Source organism: Carcharodon carcharias, chromosome 21, assembly GCF_017639515.1.
Source record: "Carcharodon carcharias isolate sCarCar2 chromosome 21, sCarCar2.pri, whole genome shotgun sequence".
In the NCBI taxonomy this organism is placed as follows: domain Eukaryota; kingdom Metazoa; phylum Chordata; class Chondrichthyes; order Lamniformes; family Lamnidae; genus Carcharodon; species Carcharodon carcharias.
The window spans coordinates 28,840,830-28,859,703 of record NC_054487.1 but is presented as its reverse complement, the minus strand read 5'-3'; the positions used below and the strand labels follow the sequence as shown (position 1 = coordinate 28,859,703).

Here is an 18,874-nt window from a genome sequence, read left to right as displayed (position 1 = left end):
TAAACCATCACTTGGGGTAGGCCTTGAAGTAAATTTTCCATAGTCCATTGGAAAATTTCATAAGCCAATGAGACTCCAAAGGATAACTTGGTATAATCCTGACAGTCACAAAATCCTGAGAGGCCTTTTCTAGCTCGACTTGCTGGTAAGCGTGGCTCATGTTGAGATTTGTATATGCAGCTCCCCCTGCCAGCTTGGAGTACAATTCATCAATTTTTGATATAGAGTGCCTATCAAGTCTGGCCACTTTGTTAATGGTCAATTTGTAGTCCTTGCATATTTGCACACTCTGGTCAGGCTTTAATGCTGAAACTATGGGCGCTGCCCATTTGGAAAATTGTACAGGTTGTAAGATTCCTAACCTTTCCATTCTGTCTAATTCAACATCAACTTTCTCTCGTAATGCATAGGGGGCTGGCCTCGTCTTCAAGAATCTGGGCGTTGCCCTGGGATCTACTTGGATTTTAGCTTGCAGCCCCTGAACCTTCCTGAACTCTTCCCTGAACACAGAGGCATATTTCTGTAATTATTCTTGCAGATTTTTCATTGTAAGTTGAAAAATCTCAGTCCACTCCAACTTTATTTCCTTAAGCCAGTTCCGATAAAACAGACTTGAACCCTCCCCTGCAACCATGATCAGGGGTAAATTAGCAGACTGGCTTCCGTACTGTACTGGAACTTTGCATATACCTGTTACTCATATGTCTTCACCAGTAAACGTCTTTAATTTAGCAACTGAATTTTCCAGCTTTAGTGAGTGGCCTTTTCCATTTAGATATTTAAACATATGTTCCCCTATAACTGTCATGGATACCCCTATATCCACCTCCATTCAGATGGGTTTTGCATTGACTTCCACTGTCAAGTAGATTGGCTTTGTTTTACCCATTTTTAAGTTGTGTAGTGAGTAAATATCTGAGTCTATTTTTTTTTGGGTCCTCTATTATGTCGATTTTACAATTTCCATCTTTTTGTTTAAAGATTTGTTTCAATCTGTCTTCACAGTATCGCATAATGTGCCCATTATGATGGTAGTAGAAATGCTTGACTTTTAAAAATTGTTGTTCGCTTGCAGTCTGTCTGGTTCTATTTCTGCCGTTATTATTGTGGGTTTTCTCTGTTAAACCATTGCTTTTTGCTGATCTGATAATGGTGGCTGTTTCCTGCCTTTCCTCAGAGCCCAACATTTCTGCACCATTTCTAACCGGCGCTTCCCTCCCGACACAATGGACGGTGCCATTTTGTGCTCCCTTGATTGCTTCGGAGTCCCTGACTGCGCTCTCCATTGCGAGTGCCAACTCCAGTGTCTTGCTGAAGTATAAATTTGTTTCTGATAACAACCTTTTTTGAATGGCATCTTGGTTAATTCCACATACTAATCAGAATCTTAACGTAATTAATCGACATCCTGAACTCTCAGTTCTCTGTCAGTTGTTTCAAGGCTGCTACATAGCAAGTGACTGTCTCTCCATGGATGCAATACCTTGAATTAAATTTAAAACGTTGTGTTGTTACCAAGGATTTCGGCTGAAAGTGGCTTTTCACAAGATTTACCAACTGATCAAAGCTCTTGGAATCTGGGGATTTGGGTGCCTTTAGACTATGTATTAGGCCGTATGTTTTACTGTCACAGGTTAATAAGAGGATGGCCCCTCTTCTCCTCCCCTAATATGGCATTGGCCAAAAAGAAGAACATGAGGTGTTCAGTATAATTTGACCAGTGGTGGTCTGATTAAACAGTTTGATATGGCCAAACTGTGGCATACTGGAGGGAAATAACATTGACGACTATGGTGAGAACTGTACTTACAATTGGTCTGCAAAGCATTGCTGATTCACTTCAGTAGAATTTTGCCGACTTTCTTTGGTGTTGTCGACTGGTTGTGTTGTGCCGTGTCGCCAGTTGTTATGTTCCCTCTGCCGGGTTGCTTTACTCCCGAGCATGGTTGTATGCCTATCTACTGGTGGGTGAGGTGGCAAACAATATACCACAGACACAGAGGCCAATATAAGATGAAGTACATACTGTTAACTTACACAAGTAACAGAGCACTAACACAATGGGCAGCATTTTGCCCTTGTCGGGTGGGCTCGGTGTGGGGGAGGGTGTGCAGTTGGGAAGCAGACTGTCACCCACAATCGGGGCCGGACCATGATCTCACATTGGCAAGCCAATTAAGGCCCGCCAAATGTGAATCGCGTGCTGCAGCGCTCTATGCTGCCTGTGTGGGGGGGAGGAGAAGGAGGGTGAGTGCGAACTTCGCACATACGCGTGGGTAAACGCTGGAAAAGCTCCCTGAGGCACAGAGCCTCAGGGAGATGAACAGTTATGAAAATAAAAAATAAAGATTTTTGAAATGTTACAAACATGTCCCCTTATGAGCAGGGATATGATAAGAATTAGGATGACATTTTTTAAAAATGATGGATCGAATCCTCGTCCCGCCCATGGATGAGGTTTTGCAAAACTTGCAAAGGCCGCCTGGCCTTTTTGCCTGCCTGCCAACCGTAAGGTTGGTCGGGCAGTGAAAAAATTAAATCAATTGTATTGCTAATGGCCTTAATAGGCCTTTTAATTGTCAACAGGTGAGCTGCCAACTCCAGCATGCGCCCAATGGCCGAAATGTCATGCAATTGCGCAATGACATTGGGATGCTCGATCAACCTCATTGCACCTCGCTTTATCTCAAGCAGGTTGGGCGCGCACCTGCTCACTCAGTGAAAAATCCTAGCCAACGTGTGCTTCCCCAACCAGATCCTATTCTGAACTACTGACTAACATTGTAGCCCGTGGTACACAGCAATTGGGTAATACAGTCACATGGTCAATCTGTTCACATTCTCTTAAAGGTGGATTGTACCTCAGATTACCACAACTACCATCAACTGCAGTGCAGCCCTTGACCCCCACCCCCAATTAGCCTCAACTGGTGTGCAGCCCTTGCCCTGGCACCACACTGTCAGCCAGCCAGGAAAAAACAACTTGCCTGTGCCCTCATATGAATGCACAGTGCCTCAACCTTGAGTTCCAACAGGCGACCCTCGTAAGCGCTGCCCAATGTTACTTGCTCTCACCTCTGAGTTCCCTCAAAGTGCAGCTCACCAGGTGCCTGCCTTATAAATGCTGTTGTGAAGTATGCTCGGATGATCCAATGTAGGGGCATGATTCCGGTGAGCTGGGCTTATAATGATGTGCAGATGTGTTACAAAGAAATTCCTGACATCCAGTGGTGGGAAACACAGCTTGCCCTTGATGGATGGAGTGGACCGTTGCCCACATGTTTCACAATGGCATGAAACCAATTTTTGGCCTTCTTGCCATATTGTCCATTTAAGCTCGTCATGATGCCCGACGCCAGCGGGCATGGAAAATTCCACCCAAAGATACTGAAGCATTTTATCATGTTAGACTTTCTACTGCAAATGATATGTGAAGGCTGCTCATTAGGATGTCAATGTATCTATCCTCAGTCACTCTCCGTTGCTCTCAGTGTTCCATAGGAACTGGAACCAGGGACCACCTTATCTGGCTATGGGGTGTTCCCTTGGTGTCCTACTCAAATATTTATCCTTTAACCAACATATATACTACAATCCTTAGCTCTTCAGTGAGACTGCATAGCAGAACTCCCACAAATCTGTCCAAGCCCCTGGAATGCTGCATCAAGGAGCCAAAGAGGTGCTCTGTGATGACTCTGGTAAATGAATGTACATCATCATTCTTTTTAACACTTTTTTTTACACTGGGTGTATTTAAACAATACAAATATGGCAACAACCTTGGCTATAAAGGTTAGCCTTGATTTCCCAGAAACCATCCACTTGTCTCTGAAAGTTAAAAGCCAGTGGGAGATGGACTGCCTTGAAATGAAGATATGATGACTACTGCCCTTGAATTGAGCATTGACTTGCTATGTTGATGTTTCCAATCCTGCTGAACCCTTGGGAGTCCTGCAAAGTTGTACACATTGCGATCCCTGTAGAGATCGATAACTTAAACAAGAGATATAAATTCCCAGTGACCAACTTAAAGGAATTGCATGACAAGATTTCAAGTTTTAAGGCTTTTACTGAAACAAACCCTCTAAAAGCAATGTCGACTAAACAATACCTAATAAGCAACCAATACTCTAAACTACAGAAAAGCTAACTCTTATTAATGCTTTAATGTAACTGATAAGACTGGATGGAAGGATGATGTTTCCTCTGGCTGGGGAGTCTAGATGAAGGGGTCACATTATGGGGTAAGCCATTTAGGACTGAGATGAGGATAAACTTCTTCACTCAGAGGGTGGTAAACCTGTGAAATTCTCTACCACAGAACCCTGTGGAGGCCGAGTCACTGCATATATTTAAGAAGGAAAGAGATAGATTTCTAGACTCTAATGGCATCAAGGGCTATGGGGAGAGAGCGGAAGTATGGTGTTGAGATGGATGATCAGCCATGATCATATTGAATGGCGGAGCAGGCTCGAAGGGCCAAATGACCTACTCCTGCTTCTATTTTTCTATGTTTCTATAATCCCCTGCCACATACATATACATTATACCATGCTTTCCACAGAATACAACCTTTAAAGGAAAGAGTCCATAGCCACTCCGAGCTTCCAATGGGTTCACGTCCAGTTTCACCGAGTCATAATGTCAAGTGACAGTTGAAAAGGTGCTTCCCTCAGTTTTTGGAGATTTTCCAAACTACCAGAAGTAAGATCCACTCTGTTGATTTCTCCTCTTGGCTGCGCCAGTGCAAATCTTCCAGAGTATTTAGATTGCCATAGGATGTTTCTCTTCAATCAGAGATCGTTCTCCTTCCCACATTCTGCCTGGTAGCTCACAGAGAACTCATAGCCCTCTGTAAGCAAGCCTGGATACTAGAATTTAGTGTAACTCAACCATTTTTAGAATTTCATGTTATATGCATTGTAATAAGCTAACAAGGTCAAAATGCCATTTTGTGCTAACACTGAGATAAGAAGCCATTTTGTGTTCTGTAACTTTATAATCATTCACATGTATTAATTAAGGGTTATTACATAATTAGGAACCAGCCAAAAACAGATAATTGACCAAATAGTGTACCTAAATCAAATTACAATTGAAGAAATAGTAATTAATCAAGTAGTTATGCCAAAATTGGATTTAAAACTGTATAATGTTAAACACTATTTTCATATGTCTGCTTTGGATGAGTATCAATCAGATATGTTATGCTAAGCTCGGCAAAAGCCTTGACCAAATGGTCAGATAAACAATTGTGCGAAATCAGGAAACAAAAGACATTGCAAAAGAAACATTGTCCTTTCAAGAGATGGCGTACATAGGTGGTCAAATTCCAATTAAAACAAACCAACATTTAAATTAACCAATTATGAAATTACACAGACATGGTCTGAGATGATGTATTGATAATTTAGGGGATAGAAGTAAAGGCTTTGAACAACATCTTTGCTAGCTAGTTACGTACTGGATGTTCCTGAGGCAGAATTTGAAAGAATTGCTGTCAACGAAGGAAGAAGAGGACAACCTTACTCTTCAGTGACCTGATCACTTGTTTGAAGCTGTAAAGTCTAATTTGTCTTGTTAAGAATACTTGTTCATTTTTGAAATAAACATTTCTTTTAATTTACTACTCATCGTGCCTTATGGTTATGTCTTGTTCAAACTTAATGATTTATTAGACTTTGTTGGATTAATTGCATGGTTAAGGATTAAGATAAATTAGTCTATAAAAAAACTACACTTCTTCTTTCTGCTGACCACATCAGCTGCAGCCTATTGTCTTTCTGTGAGATCTCTCTCTCCCTCTCTTTCTTTTTTCTGTCCAAAAACTTGGAGACTGAAAGTCTGTCCACAGTGAGCCCAACTGCTTTTGCCTTTGTATTCAGGTGTAAACTTTTTGTACCTTGCTCCCAGTAAGTTTCGACCAGGGCCTTCTCGGTCCCAGTGATAACAAGGCCACAAAAGCTCGTTGTTAGGCAGAACTCATAACAGATCACATGACCCTCTTCACTACTCCATTTTACCTTAAGATAAAGAGATCGTTTAAAACATAATGATCTTAAAAAACTTCACATGTCTAACAGACAGCTCTCTCGTGCAGTTGCTAGCTGTCAATGTGAAAGGGGATGAAATTGCCTTCTTGAGCGATCAACATGCCTGCCATTTGCTTTCTCCTACTATCTATTTGGAATGACTAATGTAACTGATACAACCTGCGAAATGATCCAGATGCATAGCAACTAGAGGTTGCTGTGATATTCATTATCACTATGTTATTGAATAAGTTTGGTTGCAGGTCACTTTGCAGCAAGCAACACAATTCAGCCAATCTCCCTTCTGAATCATAGCCTGCTCAAGCACTGTTTCTCTGACATATCGATGCATGTTCACTTTAGTAGCGCAGGTATGGAGATATTGGTAGGTGAACACTGAGTGCCGGTACAGCCTGACCTATTTTGCAACCCTCCATTGGTTGTTCCTCCTTTTCATCCAGAAAATACAGGTTTAGGGCACTCTCATGGGAAAACTTGCTGTGTTATTATTAATGGATGGTGTCAATTATAGCGTTAACCTAACATTTGCTATAAAGGTATCTTAACAGCTATAAAGAAGAAACACAAGAAAGTACAGATCTGGTTGAAATTCTCATTGCAGTCTTTAGGCAGGGATATTCTTCAACAACCTTAGCTCCAGTAACCATAGGGAATATAGATTTTTAAATAAATGATAACTTGCTGAGAATTGCACAAAGGATACTATATCATTCAGAGCTATTTACATATCAAAGTGGTTGGGTTCCAGGAAAAATTGTCAGCAGAAAATTGCACAAGTGGGCAAATGGATAGAGAACTTGCATAACATTTCTTCACCCAAATTTTCAGTTGGTTTTGAACAATTTAGTTCCCATTTTTGAGCAAATCTGGAAATTAAAACTCACATGTACACAAGTGCTGCACTTAAATTGAGGTGATGCTACCAGAGGTGCTCTCAACTCTTTTGGGAGCGCTGTAATAGAAATAGGGCGACACTGGTTTTTTTCAGTAGTAATAGAAATCTTTACTTCTTAACCTGAAACCCAGTAGAGTGTCTGGATTGAAGGACAGAGGTTGAATGGATGTACAAGACCTATGAAATTATTAGAGATGCATCTAAACATGGGGATGCAGCTAAATGCAGGAAGAATGCAACTTTGTTAGTGAAGTCAGTAGCCATTATGTCACCAATAGACCTGAGCTTCAAAAAGAGATCTACCCAGTGCCTTTTCTCCTTCAAATAATGCAATCACCATGTACTGCTGCACAATGAAGGCTTCATATGTTTTCCTGGACATTGGTCATTGACATTGCTAATGATGTTTATCATTAGCCAGGTAAACATAAATTGAGTGTAAACATCCTCCATTCAGAGAATGCTACAGCAAAGAAGGAGGCCATTTGGTCCATCAACAGGAATTGCTACAATTTGCTGGAGATTATTTTTTTCTCTTTTATTCAGTGTATGTTTAAAATTTTTGTTTGAGTTGTATTGCTAGTATCATTGGGGATTATTTAAGCAATTATGCCATTTCAATTGTATACATTAATTCAGTTTCATCACATCATTGGGTTTAATAATTCTCAGTCTGTTTCCCAATGAGGTTATTGAGATTCAAAACCAAGATCTTATTGGCGTTAATAATGATTAGGAAATATACATACAACTGTTCAAAAAATCTTCCATGTAAAATGATCATGAAAGATAATCTAATCATGTTCCTTTTTCAATGCTTGGGTTTTAGTAGAATCCTTATGGGGAAGCTGTAGCTTTAATGTGACATTCAAAGTCAGTTCTAAATTAGTTAGTCTGTCTTTAAAGAAGAAAAAAATACATATTTATATGGCATCTTTTTAATCTTTTGGACAAATCCCAAGTGCACCATACAGAATGAGTTAAATCATAGCATTCCTGTTGTTATTTGGGTGAACATGGCAGCCATTTTGCACACAGCAGAATCCCTAAAACAGCAATGTGATCACTGACCATTTCTTATGGTTGTTGGTTGAGGGCGAAAATATAATTGCATCCCTTACAAGCATAAAGGAAGCTGTAATCATGGAAATGCTGTACAATGTAAATCAATTTACATTGGTTTGTGCAGAATAAGATGATAGAGCAAAACATCATCAAAATTAGGGTAACTCTGGGCATTAGAGCACTGAGACTTAGAACCATGGAATGCGTAATTGGCAAAGGTTCAATGTGCACATTAACTGCTTGTAATGAGCTAAGTTTAGCTTTGTAGTTGCTCCATTTTTGTGCAAGGGGTGGAAAAAATGGTGGGGAGGCTGCATAGCTTCTGATGGCTGAATTGCCAGTAAGTTCCGAGCAGTCTAACTGGTCCCTTGGTGACACAAGTGTCTGTAGAAAAATTAATGAAGTTATTGCCCCTCGGTACTTGCTTAATACATAGGTGTGTTTGCATACTACCTGCTGTGAAAGATCTCTCCTGGGGTAATTTGCAAGGATCCAGTAACATGAAAACTTGCTGCTGTTGTAAATGTCACTTCTGTTAGAAAAGCTGCCCCTGATCCAGATATTTTTTGCAATAGGCCATAGTTCAGCATGTGATACAATGTAACAGCTTGTCTTGTGAAATGGAGGCACCATGGGAAGGTCCTAAATGAATAAGTTTTATAAATATAACTCTGTTTAAATTATTTTCCATTCTGAGTCACTCTCTTTGAGTGGATTGTTACCTAACATTTCCTCAATGTTGAAAACACTGTTATAAAAAGGAGAGTGACAAAACAATGTCATACAAAGAATTTATTCTGTGGAAAGACTGAAGCGCTTAGCAAGTGCAGATTTTCATATAAATTTTCCCAGACCAAAAAAAAAGGAGCAAAGGGGAATTTTCCAGGTTTAAGCCACACTACTGGAAGAACAATTCGTGTAACTTCACAACAGTATTACACCCTATCAGGCTCCAGAAATAAAGCCACTTACTTATCAAGCAGATGATACCTCCATTGTCCAAGGACAATTTGAAGTCCGTACAGGAGATGGATTGTGTTCCCAGTTTAATTTTCCCAAATTGGAAACTCTTCTTGAGATTGTTCCTCCATCTCTTTGCAGGGGATAACCTTTGTGTTGTTTCTCCAATTATACTACTTTGAATGTAAGAGGAAAAACAGTGCTCTGGTGAACAAGAAAACAATTTGAAATCTATCTAAGAAAGTTCTTTTTTGTCCTTAGCCTGGCTTGTCAGCCAAAATCATATGTTTGTTAACAATTCAATGGAACCAGGCTTGATTGATCTGTCTTAGGTGCAACCTTCACAAAAGCTTCTAAAACATTGTGGTGTGTGGTGGTCATCACTTCAGCTTCATCATTGTAAAATAGCAACCGCCATGCCCAGATTAAGTGCTAGCAGTGTTCCAGCCAGAGAGATGCCTGATGCCCCTCCACACTCCTCTGCATTTTCCTGTGGAGATAATATAGCTTGTCATTAAAACAAAATCTAAGGTCCTTTTTCTTTCTATTAAGATTTTCTTCCACACACTCCTGAAAATACTGACTTATGCTGAAATACAGTTCTTTGGACAATGTCAGCACCTCAGCCAAACAGCTGTTCTGCATTCATCAGCCAAGGCAGTGAGTACTGGCAGCCTATTCAGTCAGGGAGGGCAATCAGAGCCAAGCGAGATCCTAAACCAAGATAGCCTCATCCACATAAATGGGGAAAGAAAATTGACAGGTGTGGGATCAACGCTGATGTGTTTCCTAGCAGTTAGTTCAGAGGGCTTGGAATAAGTCATTTGTCTTTCCGTCTCCCGGTCAATATTCAATACATATTTGGAAAGAACAGAGAAAACTTGGGCTTGTAAGTGACACTATTGAAGTGGCACCATCCAAGCTGCTCTCTTTCTTATGGAGACACAGCCTATCACTTAACTGCTGATGCTTGATCTCTTAGATAAGAATTAAAGCACAATATACCAGGGAATTGAAGGATGGAAGAATTGCATTTTGGTTAATTGCCAACATATTTCTCTTCCAGGTATCCTCCAATGGTGTTCTTTTAAATTAAAATATATGTAAGAGTTATAAAGTGTTTATCATGGACCACCTTGAATGATAGTGAAACAGCTATACTGAAAACCAGCACCAAAGAGACACCTATCAGATTGTAATACTATTTTGCTTCATTGCACTCTATGGGTATGGATCGACTTTTTGTGGTACAACAGAGTTTGTCCTGAATTACACCTTACCTCAGGGTGGAATGCATGACAGGTATCGGGTCGACGCCTTAACTTTTGTGATCGCATACGATCACATTTAACCGATGCATTATTTACACAGGTGTTAAGAAATAATAGTTGAATTATTGGAGATTATTTGTATATTAGTAGAGATTATCGGTCAACACTTTTAACAGCACTGAGTAGTAGTAGATTTCTAGATACCAATGACATCAATGGATATGGGGATAATGCAGGAAGATGGCATTGAGGTCAAAGATCAGCCATGATCTAGTTAAATGGCGGAGCAGGCTCAAGGGGCCGAATTACCTACTGTTGCTCCAATAAGCCCTCCATTGGGTTTGCCAGGATAAACACTGGACTCTAGTGAATTTTACAACATGGGACTGATTTTTGTGTGTTGCAAAGTTGCCACATGTGCTACTGCATGGTCATGGTACCATTCTGATACTATTACATTATACTACGGCTGGGAAGAAATAGAGGCATGCTTGAGTTGAGCTGGCTGGTATGTCACTGCAATCCCTAGCAGTAGCAGGCTCTCTGTTGGGCCGGACCCTGTGAAAACAGATTTGGTTCAGTTGTTGCCAGAGACGATGGGCGGAATTTTCCTTTCTGGAGACTAAGCGTGGTGGTGGATGGGTTTCGTGGCAGATTTCCCGCTGAGTGGCGGGACAGGAAATTGCATCCAATTTCATGCTTGGAAGCTCATTAATTATGCATCGCTGAGTAGCTCTCTGAATCACATGGCGGAGTGGCACTGATTTGTCCAGCCCACAATTACCTAATGGGGTCAAAGGTCTAGGCACCATATTTAAACGCCACACGGACATACTCATTAATCTCAGCAGGTCACCTGGTTGCCCGGAAATGTCTCGCTATGGCTGCACCGAGGAAGAAAGCTGCACTGAAATTCAGCAATGGCTCTCTTGAGGCCCTCATTTGTTGTGTCTGCCAGCACCGGGAAGTTCTCTATCCGAGGGATGGCTCCAGGAGGCTGGGAGCCAGCTGTAAGGGAGCTCAGCTTATTGGGCACCCGCCTGAAAAACTCCATCCATTGATGGATGAATGATGAATGATGTATCATTCACTCTAATCTCACACTCTCATAATGGCATCATCACTCAAAGAGTTACACTGCTCAGGGATCTCACACAAAATTAGCTGGAGAGACATCAGCACCGATTGTCTCACGGACACTTTAACATCACCAGCATCTCATCTATCCTGCTGCACAAACTCCATCCTCGGCCCTTACTGGGGAGGCATGCACGCTCCCCAACCTCTCCTCTATCTCTTCTCATCACGCTCCTTTCCATTTATTTTCATGCAGACCAAGCTCGCCCACAACCAGAGGGTCATGTCCCAGACGGGAGGAGGGATGGCAGATGTCCAGGAGCTGACCCACTTTGAGGAGGATGCTGCCAAGTTGGCAGGCAAAGACAGAGATCACTCCTGTGGGGAAGGCTAGATCGGCTTCTCCCAGCAAGCCAGTACGGGTGAGCCCTCCAAGAGTTAATCACATCCTGATAATCACAATGAATTACATGCAATGTTGTATTCTTCCTGCTTATTAACTACTTCCATCTTCTCTCTCTTACAGACCACCAGAGCTACCATAAGCCCTAGCCCCAGGCCAACCTTAGAGGAGGATGCTGAAGATGCATCAGAAGAACAACTGTCACTGCGATCACCTGCACCCTCCACCAGCGCAGAGGCACACACCCTGGTGGGTCATAGATCTAAATTAGGTTGGGGCCACATTCTGGGGAACGCCTCACAGACCTGTCTCCACGGCAGTCGGAGGCAGTGACAGCCCGGGTCTCAGGCACATGGGGGACAGCTGGACATCAGGCACCCGCTGGTCTGAGTCAGATGATAAACCTCTGTAAGCGACCGTCTCTAACTTGCCGGAGTTGCAACGACAGGCAGTGGAAAATCAGGTAGAGTTGCGAGAGGCAGTCAACAGACTAGAGCAAAGGATGGAGGAGTCCATTTCTTCAACCATGCGTGCATCTTAGGGCAGAATTTTCCGTGCCCATTGGTGTCAGGCGTCATTGCGGGCATGAGTGGATAATATGGCGGGAAGGCCAAAAATCAGTCTCATGACATTGTCTGCTCTGCCCGTCAATGGTGGGCTGCCTTTCCCAGCATTAGACGTCGGGAACTTCATTTTAATAAATCTGCATATCATTATAAGCCCAGATTGCCAGAATCATCCCCACACGCTGAATCATCCAGGTACGTTGGCATCTGTTTCACAACCGAACATAAGTGGCGTGCACCTAGCGAGCTGCACTTCACACGGGGCTTTGAGGTTTGTTTGCCCACCTTGCTTTGGGCAGCACTCACAGTCATCAGCGCCAGGCTTCACAGGCAGTACCACGTCACTTTTAGGGGGGCTCATGGGCAGGTCTTTGCCTACCAGACCAGCCATAAGTTGGGGGTGGCTTTTCAATGGCTGCAGGGCTATGGCTTGCTTGGGGAAGTGGGAGAAGTGGCCTCAGGCAAGGGAAGAAGTTGCAGGTCTAGGGCATTAATGGGGAATGGGTGCATCCCAGGGTGTGTGTGAGGCACATGTTGATCTGTGCAAGTCGCCTCAAGAGGGTGAGGGCTGAGGAGGCAGTCTCCAGAGGAGATGAGGCCAGATGGTGAAAAGCGGATGTGTGTGAGTGAGTGAGTGGTGATGTCCCTTGAGCTGGCAGCGAGTGAGATGCTAGCGATTGTGTGATGGCCTTGTGAGTGTGTGAGTTTAGAGTGATGAGCAGCACAGATTAGATCATTCATTCTCTTACTGCACTGGATGGCCAACCTCTTCTGTGCAGCATTGGCATTGACCACCACTGCCACCACCTTCCAAGCCAGGGTGGTGACACTGATGGGCCTCCTTTGGCCAGAGTGGGGGGTAGAGGACATTGCGGCGGGCTCCAATGGTGTCCAGAAGGCATCCCAGGGATATGTCACTGAATCAGGGGCTGTAGTCTTCTTGCATTTTGGGGCCATGTTTTCTATGCAGCAGTCTTGAGTTGGAAGTACAGAGCTGTGTGCGTGGCTGTACTTTAAATGTGGTGCCTGGCATGGCGAAACGGCGAGGTGACGGTGTGGTGGCCGTCCACCAATGAAATGGCATGTTTACTCGGAATGCTTGATTAATGAGGCGGGATTGGGATGATACGGTGAGAAAACCTGCCATTGTGGCCAGTGGGTAAAATGCCCTTTTTTTTGCCCGCTACCGCACTTAGTGCAAATTGGGGATGATTCCGCCCTTAGTCTCAGCCAAAAATTTCTCATCAAGGTGGCGAAGGCTGCATCAAGTCCTTTGATGTGGTGTTTGTGCTGCTGTCCTGACTTTCACTTCCCAGAGCACGCAGATACAGGGTTCACCACTGACCTTTCGAAAGATTGGGGCCTGGTGAATCATGAGGGCTGAAGGTTCAAATCCGAACGTTGAACTTGCTTTCGATGTGACTGGTTGTAAAGGCCTTTCAACGCACTGACATGCTACGAAGGAACAGAAGGAATGTGGCTGTGCCCTGTTGCCTGTACCTTACTCCTCCTGGAATCCTGTGGTTATCAGTGTGGTGCTTCTTTGATGGCATCCTCACATGGAAGCTGATCCTCATCTCCCTATTCAGGTTCCTACCCTTCCTGCTCTTCATCTTGCCAGGAGCCCTCAGATTCTTCCATGTCTCCATTTGGTAAGGGATTCCCCCCTTTGAAGCCCCAGATTGTGAAGGGCGCAACAGACCACGATTATGCAGGACACCCTCTGTGGAGAATACTGCAGAGCCCCACCTGACCAGTCCAAACACCAGAAGTACATCTTCAGGATGTCAATGGTCTGCTTGATGATGGATTGTGTCAAGCTATGCGTCATATTATATCTCTCCTCCAGTACACTCTGAGGATGAGGCACAGGTGTCATGATCCATTGTTAGAGCGGGTACCCCTATCCCCAAGCAGCCATCTCTGTAATCGCTGAGGCCCTTTGAATATGCGAGGCACCTGGGAGTGACTCAGGGAACTCCCAGGACTTCTGGCACAAATGTGCATGATGTGCTTCTGATGATGAACATCAGGGGCTGGTGCCATGGAGCTCTCAAATGGAGCCACATGTGTGTAATGTGTACACACTGAACTCTAGGGAAGCTAGCTGCACACCTCAGAAATCTAGCAGCCTGGCTAGCCTCATCGAATATGAACTTCACATAATGATGACCCTTATCTGATCAGAATACCAGATCAGAGATAGCAGGAGTGCCTTTGGTAAGCTGGTATCTGTCACCTTCTTGTTACATTTGTGTGCTTAGGACTGAGATGCCGCATAGAGTCCCTGTGGATCCCAGGAACAATCTGCAGATAAAATAATTAAGCATGGCAGTGACCTTCAGGGGCACTGGCAGGGGATGTCCTCCCAGTTCATGGGGCGTTAAATCCTCCTACAGAATGCGGAAGCTATGATCCAACACATCTCTTGACAAGCGCAGACGTGCGGCATTGTCTTTTGTTCATCCCCAGGTAGGAAAGTCTTCTTCGGTAGACACTTGGTCGTGTGAGTCACCTCAGTGCGATGGGTTTAACCTCCTCATCCTCTGGGTCTTGCTGGGGCTCCCCTGGACCTTGGACCTCAGGCTGGGGCTCCTCTCAAAGCTGCGTTAGGTGGCACTGGGCCCATCTTCTCCTCCTTAATCGGATCATTGAATCAAGAAGACAGCATTGAGCACAGGCTCTATTATTCAAACCTCCTTCTCCCTGTGGACTGATAGATGCAACACATTAATGAATACTGGGCTAATATAGTAGGCCTTACACTCACAAACAGAAAGCCAGTATCATGCCCTAGAGCTGTGTCTGCGCTATTAGCTTTTCGCTGATCCAGCCTTGCAGCAGAGACACAAACTCACACATCTAGCTGACAAAGATGCTTACTTGGCTACGTGGCATCTCAATCCCACAAAGCTTGGAAGAGATTTGGACAAATTCATAAGATGTGCCACCTTGGCAAAGGCACTCCTGCAATCTCTGATCTGGTACGTTGATCAATCTCAATTTGCACTTCAGCAATGAATGGATGCCCTATCGTCTGTTATCCATGCTAATTAGAGAAAGCACATTACAGAGTTTCCTTGATGATCTGGCAGGTATGCAGCAGCTGTGCTTCCTTAATGGTTGCCTGTATTTTCCATTCTCACATACCTCTCTGTTAAAGCTCAAATGGAGCAATGGTATTGTCAAGTCAAATGCGGGATATTCTGGCCCTGACCGCTGCCAGTATCATCCGATCCCGCTGAAAGTCAATGGACTTTTGGCTGGGCAGCTGAATTTCCCGTGGCGGGTCCCACCATGATGGGCCCGGGAAATCCCAACCAGTAACTCCAGCAGTCTCTCGTTAAAGCACATCGAAAAGCGATGGCTCCAATGGCACCTTCTCAAGGAAGTCTTCCTCTTTCCTCTCAGCTCTGACTCTATTTCAATGTTATGACTCTAAGCAGTATGAGAGGCCCCTGAAAGGGCTCCTTAGTCCAGCAGTCATTGCCACTGACTGTAAGGCCATGTCCATGCCCTGCACACCAAGCTGTGCCTTATCCTGATTGAACACACAGGCCTTGCCCCTCCCTGGTGCGGGACTATGATGTGCATGCCATGCATAGCCCTGTAGCATGGACTGCAAAGCTCCAGGTCTGCCTTTATTCTCTCACCCTGACTATGTGGCCCACAAAGCCTCAGAACTGCCTTTAATCTCTCACCTTGACCTCTTGGCCCCAGACCAGGGACTATGACTGTTTTTCAGTGAGCTCTCCCTTTCCTTGTTTACTGATGACCACACAGTCTCTCTCCCCCATAGCCATCAGACTATGCAACCTGTCCCTCATGTGCAAGCCATTCCCGTTCTCCACCTCCATGAGTCTTTGTGCAACTCATCCCTCTTGTGAGACACTAACACATCTGCCCCCCAACCTCCCCACCCCTACCCTCATTCTGGAGTCTGCATCCCCTCCCATTCATATCGTTCAATTCCAATCCACCCCATTCTGAGGTCTGCGTTCTAATCTTCAGTGGGTCTCCAGCTTCCCCACTTTTGGTCTCCCCTTTACCTGCCATTGCCTCCTCCCTCTCCCAATCCACCATAGCTTATTGTCCCCCATATGTCCTTCCTCCTTCCTCCCTCCAACTCCACCATAGCTCATTGCCCCACATGTCTCCATCCTCCTTCCTCCTTCTCCCCCAACCACCTGCCCCCCCCACCCCCCACCCCCCGCAATGTTAGAATGCTGGACTCTGTCTCAGAGTGCAACCCTGCCTGAGACCCACAGAACACACCCTCCTGGAGTACGTAGGAACACGGTGAGCAAACCAATCCTACACCCCCACTAGTGTGGCATTACACTGCCATTGCTGAGAAACTGCAGCAGCGCTGTTGCAGGTAGGCTTTGAATGTTGTACTCACCTCAAAGTCACGAGCACAGCTGTACGCCACTTGTATCCGAACATGCTTTAGACCGCTCTAATTTCCCACTGTCATGGCACGTAATTTGGAGGTGAAATGGGATCCTGGTGAGTAGCATTTTTGATGAGCATTCATGACATGGTAACGCATGCAAATGGCATTCCCAGCATAGGTCAGCGGGAAACCTGACTTGCCATCAGCCCACCGTGAAAGAGGTGAGGGAACAATTCCAAACTGATTTCCCATCAGCGGGATTCAAATTTTTGGTCTCTCTCCAAATTTTCTGCTCCCACCTACCATGAAACCTGTGATTGGCAGGGCCGGAAAATTCCGCCCAATGTTTGCAAATATAGCTGACAGTATTTTGAGGCGTGCAGCCTAATCAAGTTTTCCGATAACGGCTTCATTCGTGCAATACTGGTGAAGGGTTGATGTTCTGTAATCGATGTACTTCTGAAGAACCATCCAATATCATGATTACCTAACCATTCACACTTGTTCATCTGTAAGTCTTCCTTTAATATTGTCTGATAGGTGGGGTCTGGCCATCTCTATACATAGATATAGTTGTATCATATACGAGAATTTCAATTGTAAAACCTATCAGTGCTTGTAATGGTGCTGGGGAAGCACCTATAAAAAAGGCACCACTTGACACAAAGGTTCATGAGAACCTCAATGTGAGTGGAAAATGAACATTACAGAAATGTCCTTAGAACTCTTGAATTAATCTTCTTATTAGACTCTTAAAAAAAACTTACTGCCATACGCAACTCAGCAACTAGCAATCCTGGACATACATTATTTTTAGATGGGGTACTTTAAAAGCAGTGGTCAGACATTGGGTGGGATTTTCCAGCTCCCCCACGGTGAATTTAATGGTGGGCCGGGGCAGGGGGAGAGGGGACACAATGTGGCAGGAGTTGAAAAATAGGGTTCCCGTGTGAATTGATGGCGGGAACGTACGCTCCTGCCCGTCATGGCCATGGCGGGTCACTATTCCTGCCAGAGGCTGACATGAAACTATTTTGCATCCTGTTAATGAGATGCAGATGTAGGCCCGACTGGAATTAGCCCACCATGTCCAATTCTCCATGCTGCCAGTGGAATATCATGCCAGTCCAGAACACGTCAAGGCCAATGTGGCATGCACATGTTGGTGCACACTTTGAAGAAGGCCTGGGGCAGCTTGCGGAGGTCAGGGGATGCAGGCCTCCAGCAGCCATGGACCTTGGAACACCACGTGCAGCTGTGGGTGGGTAAACATTAAACATGTGGATCTTCTCGGTGCAGCAGCTTCCAGGAGGTGGGTCTTCAAGCTGCAGGTGGACGGCTGCATGAGGTACTTTTAGATGGTGATGGTCTGTGCTGGTGGGGGAGATTAGACTGGGAGGGGAGGAATGAAGAGGTGATGTGGAGGCCTAGAGGGGGCCGGGGTGGTTGCATGTGGTAGGGGAAAAAGGAATGGTCCGGTAGTCGTGGAATGGGTGAGCTGCTACAGATTAGGTGGGTGGGGAGTGCGGTGGTATAGTGTGGGTGGTGGGGGGCTTGGTGTGCAGGTGTGAACAGGCATTGGGGAGAAGAGGGGAAAGGGGTTCAGAGGGAGGGGTCAATGGTGTCAACTGAGCAGTCCTGGCAGGGGTGAGGGGGGAGTTGCATATTGAGGGAATTGTCGATAGGAAGATATGGTGAGGGTTAAAGGAGGCAGTGGGAGCCGGTAGAGTGGGAGGGTGAGGGTTTGGCAATGACAGGTGAAGGGGTGCTGAGGGTTATCAGATTGGATACAGAAATAAATGCAGATTCTGGGGATAGGCAAGATGAGGCGGGTGCATGTCTATTATAACAGGGATGAGCTCGTTGGGAAGGTAGGGGATGTGGATATTCACCTGCATGGGACAAAAGGTGACGGGGTGGGTTGAAGGATAACTGTGGGAAGGTCAAATGTTACACCTGAGGGGTCAATGATTATTGGGGGGTGGGGTGGGGTGGAGGGTGTGGCTCATGGTGGGAGGGGTAAAGGTATTGGACTGCCGTCGAAGGTAACATGAGCCATAGCCGCTTGCAACTATTTAGAGCGTTGTGGCAGAGGTTTCAAGATGATGCTTGGAGTTGGTTTATTAGTGGGGGGCGGAGATGCAGGTCTGCTCAGCTGGACCACTGATGAGGAACTCTAGCATGTAGT

General features: G+C 44.8%; 1 protein-coding gene across 1 annotated transcript in view; it reads right to left on the bottom strand.

The window, feature by feature from the left end:
• Nucleotides 1–9,367: 9,367 nt before the first annotated feature.
• Nucleotides 9,368–18,874, bottom strand: part of cacna2d4a (calcium channel, voltage-dependent, alpha 2/delta subunit 4a) — a 709,103-nt gene continuing 699,596 nt past the window's right edge. The window contains exons 41-42 of the mRNA XM_041215640.1: nucleotides 10,254–10,336; nucleotides 9,368–9,463 (exon numbers count right to left, since the gene is read on the bottom strand). Of these exons, the coding sequence (XP_041071574.1) occupies nucleotides 9,368–9,463; nucleotides 10,254–10,336 (179 nt within the window). The remainder of the gene's footprint in view (nucleotides 9,464–10,253; nucleotides 10,337–18,874) is intronic.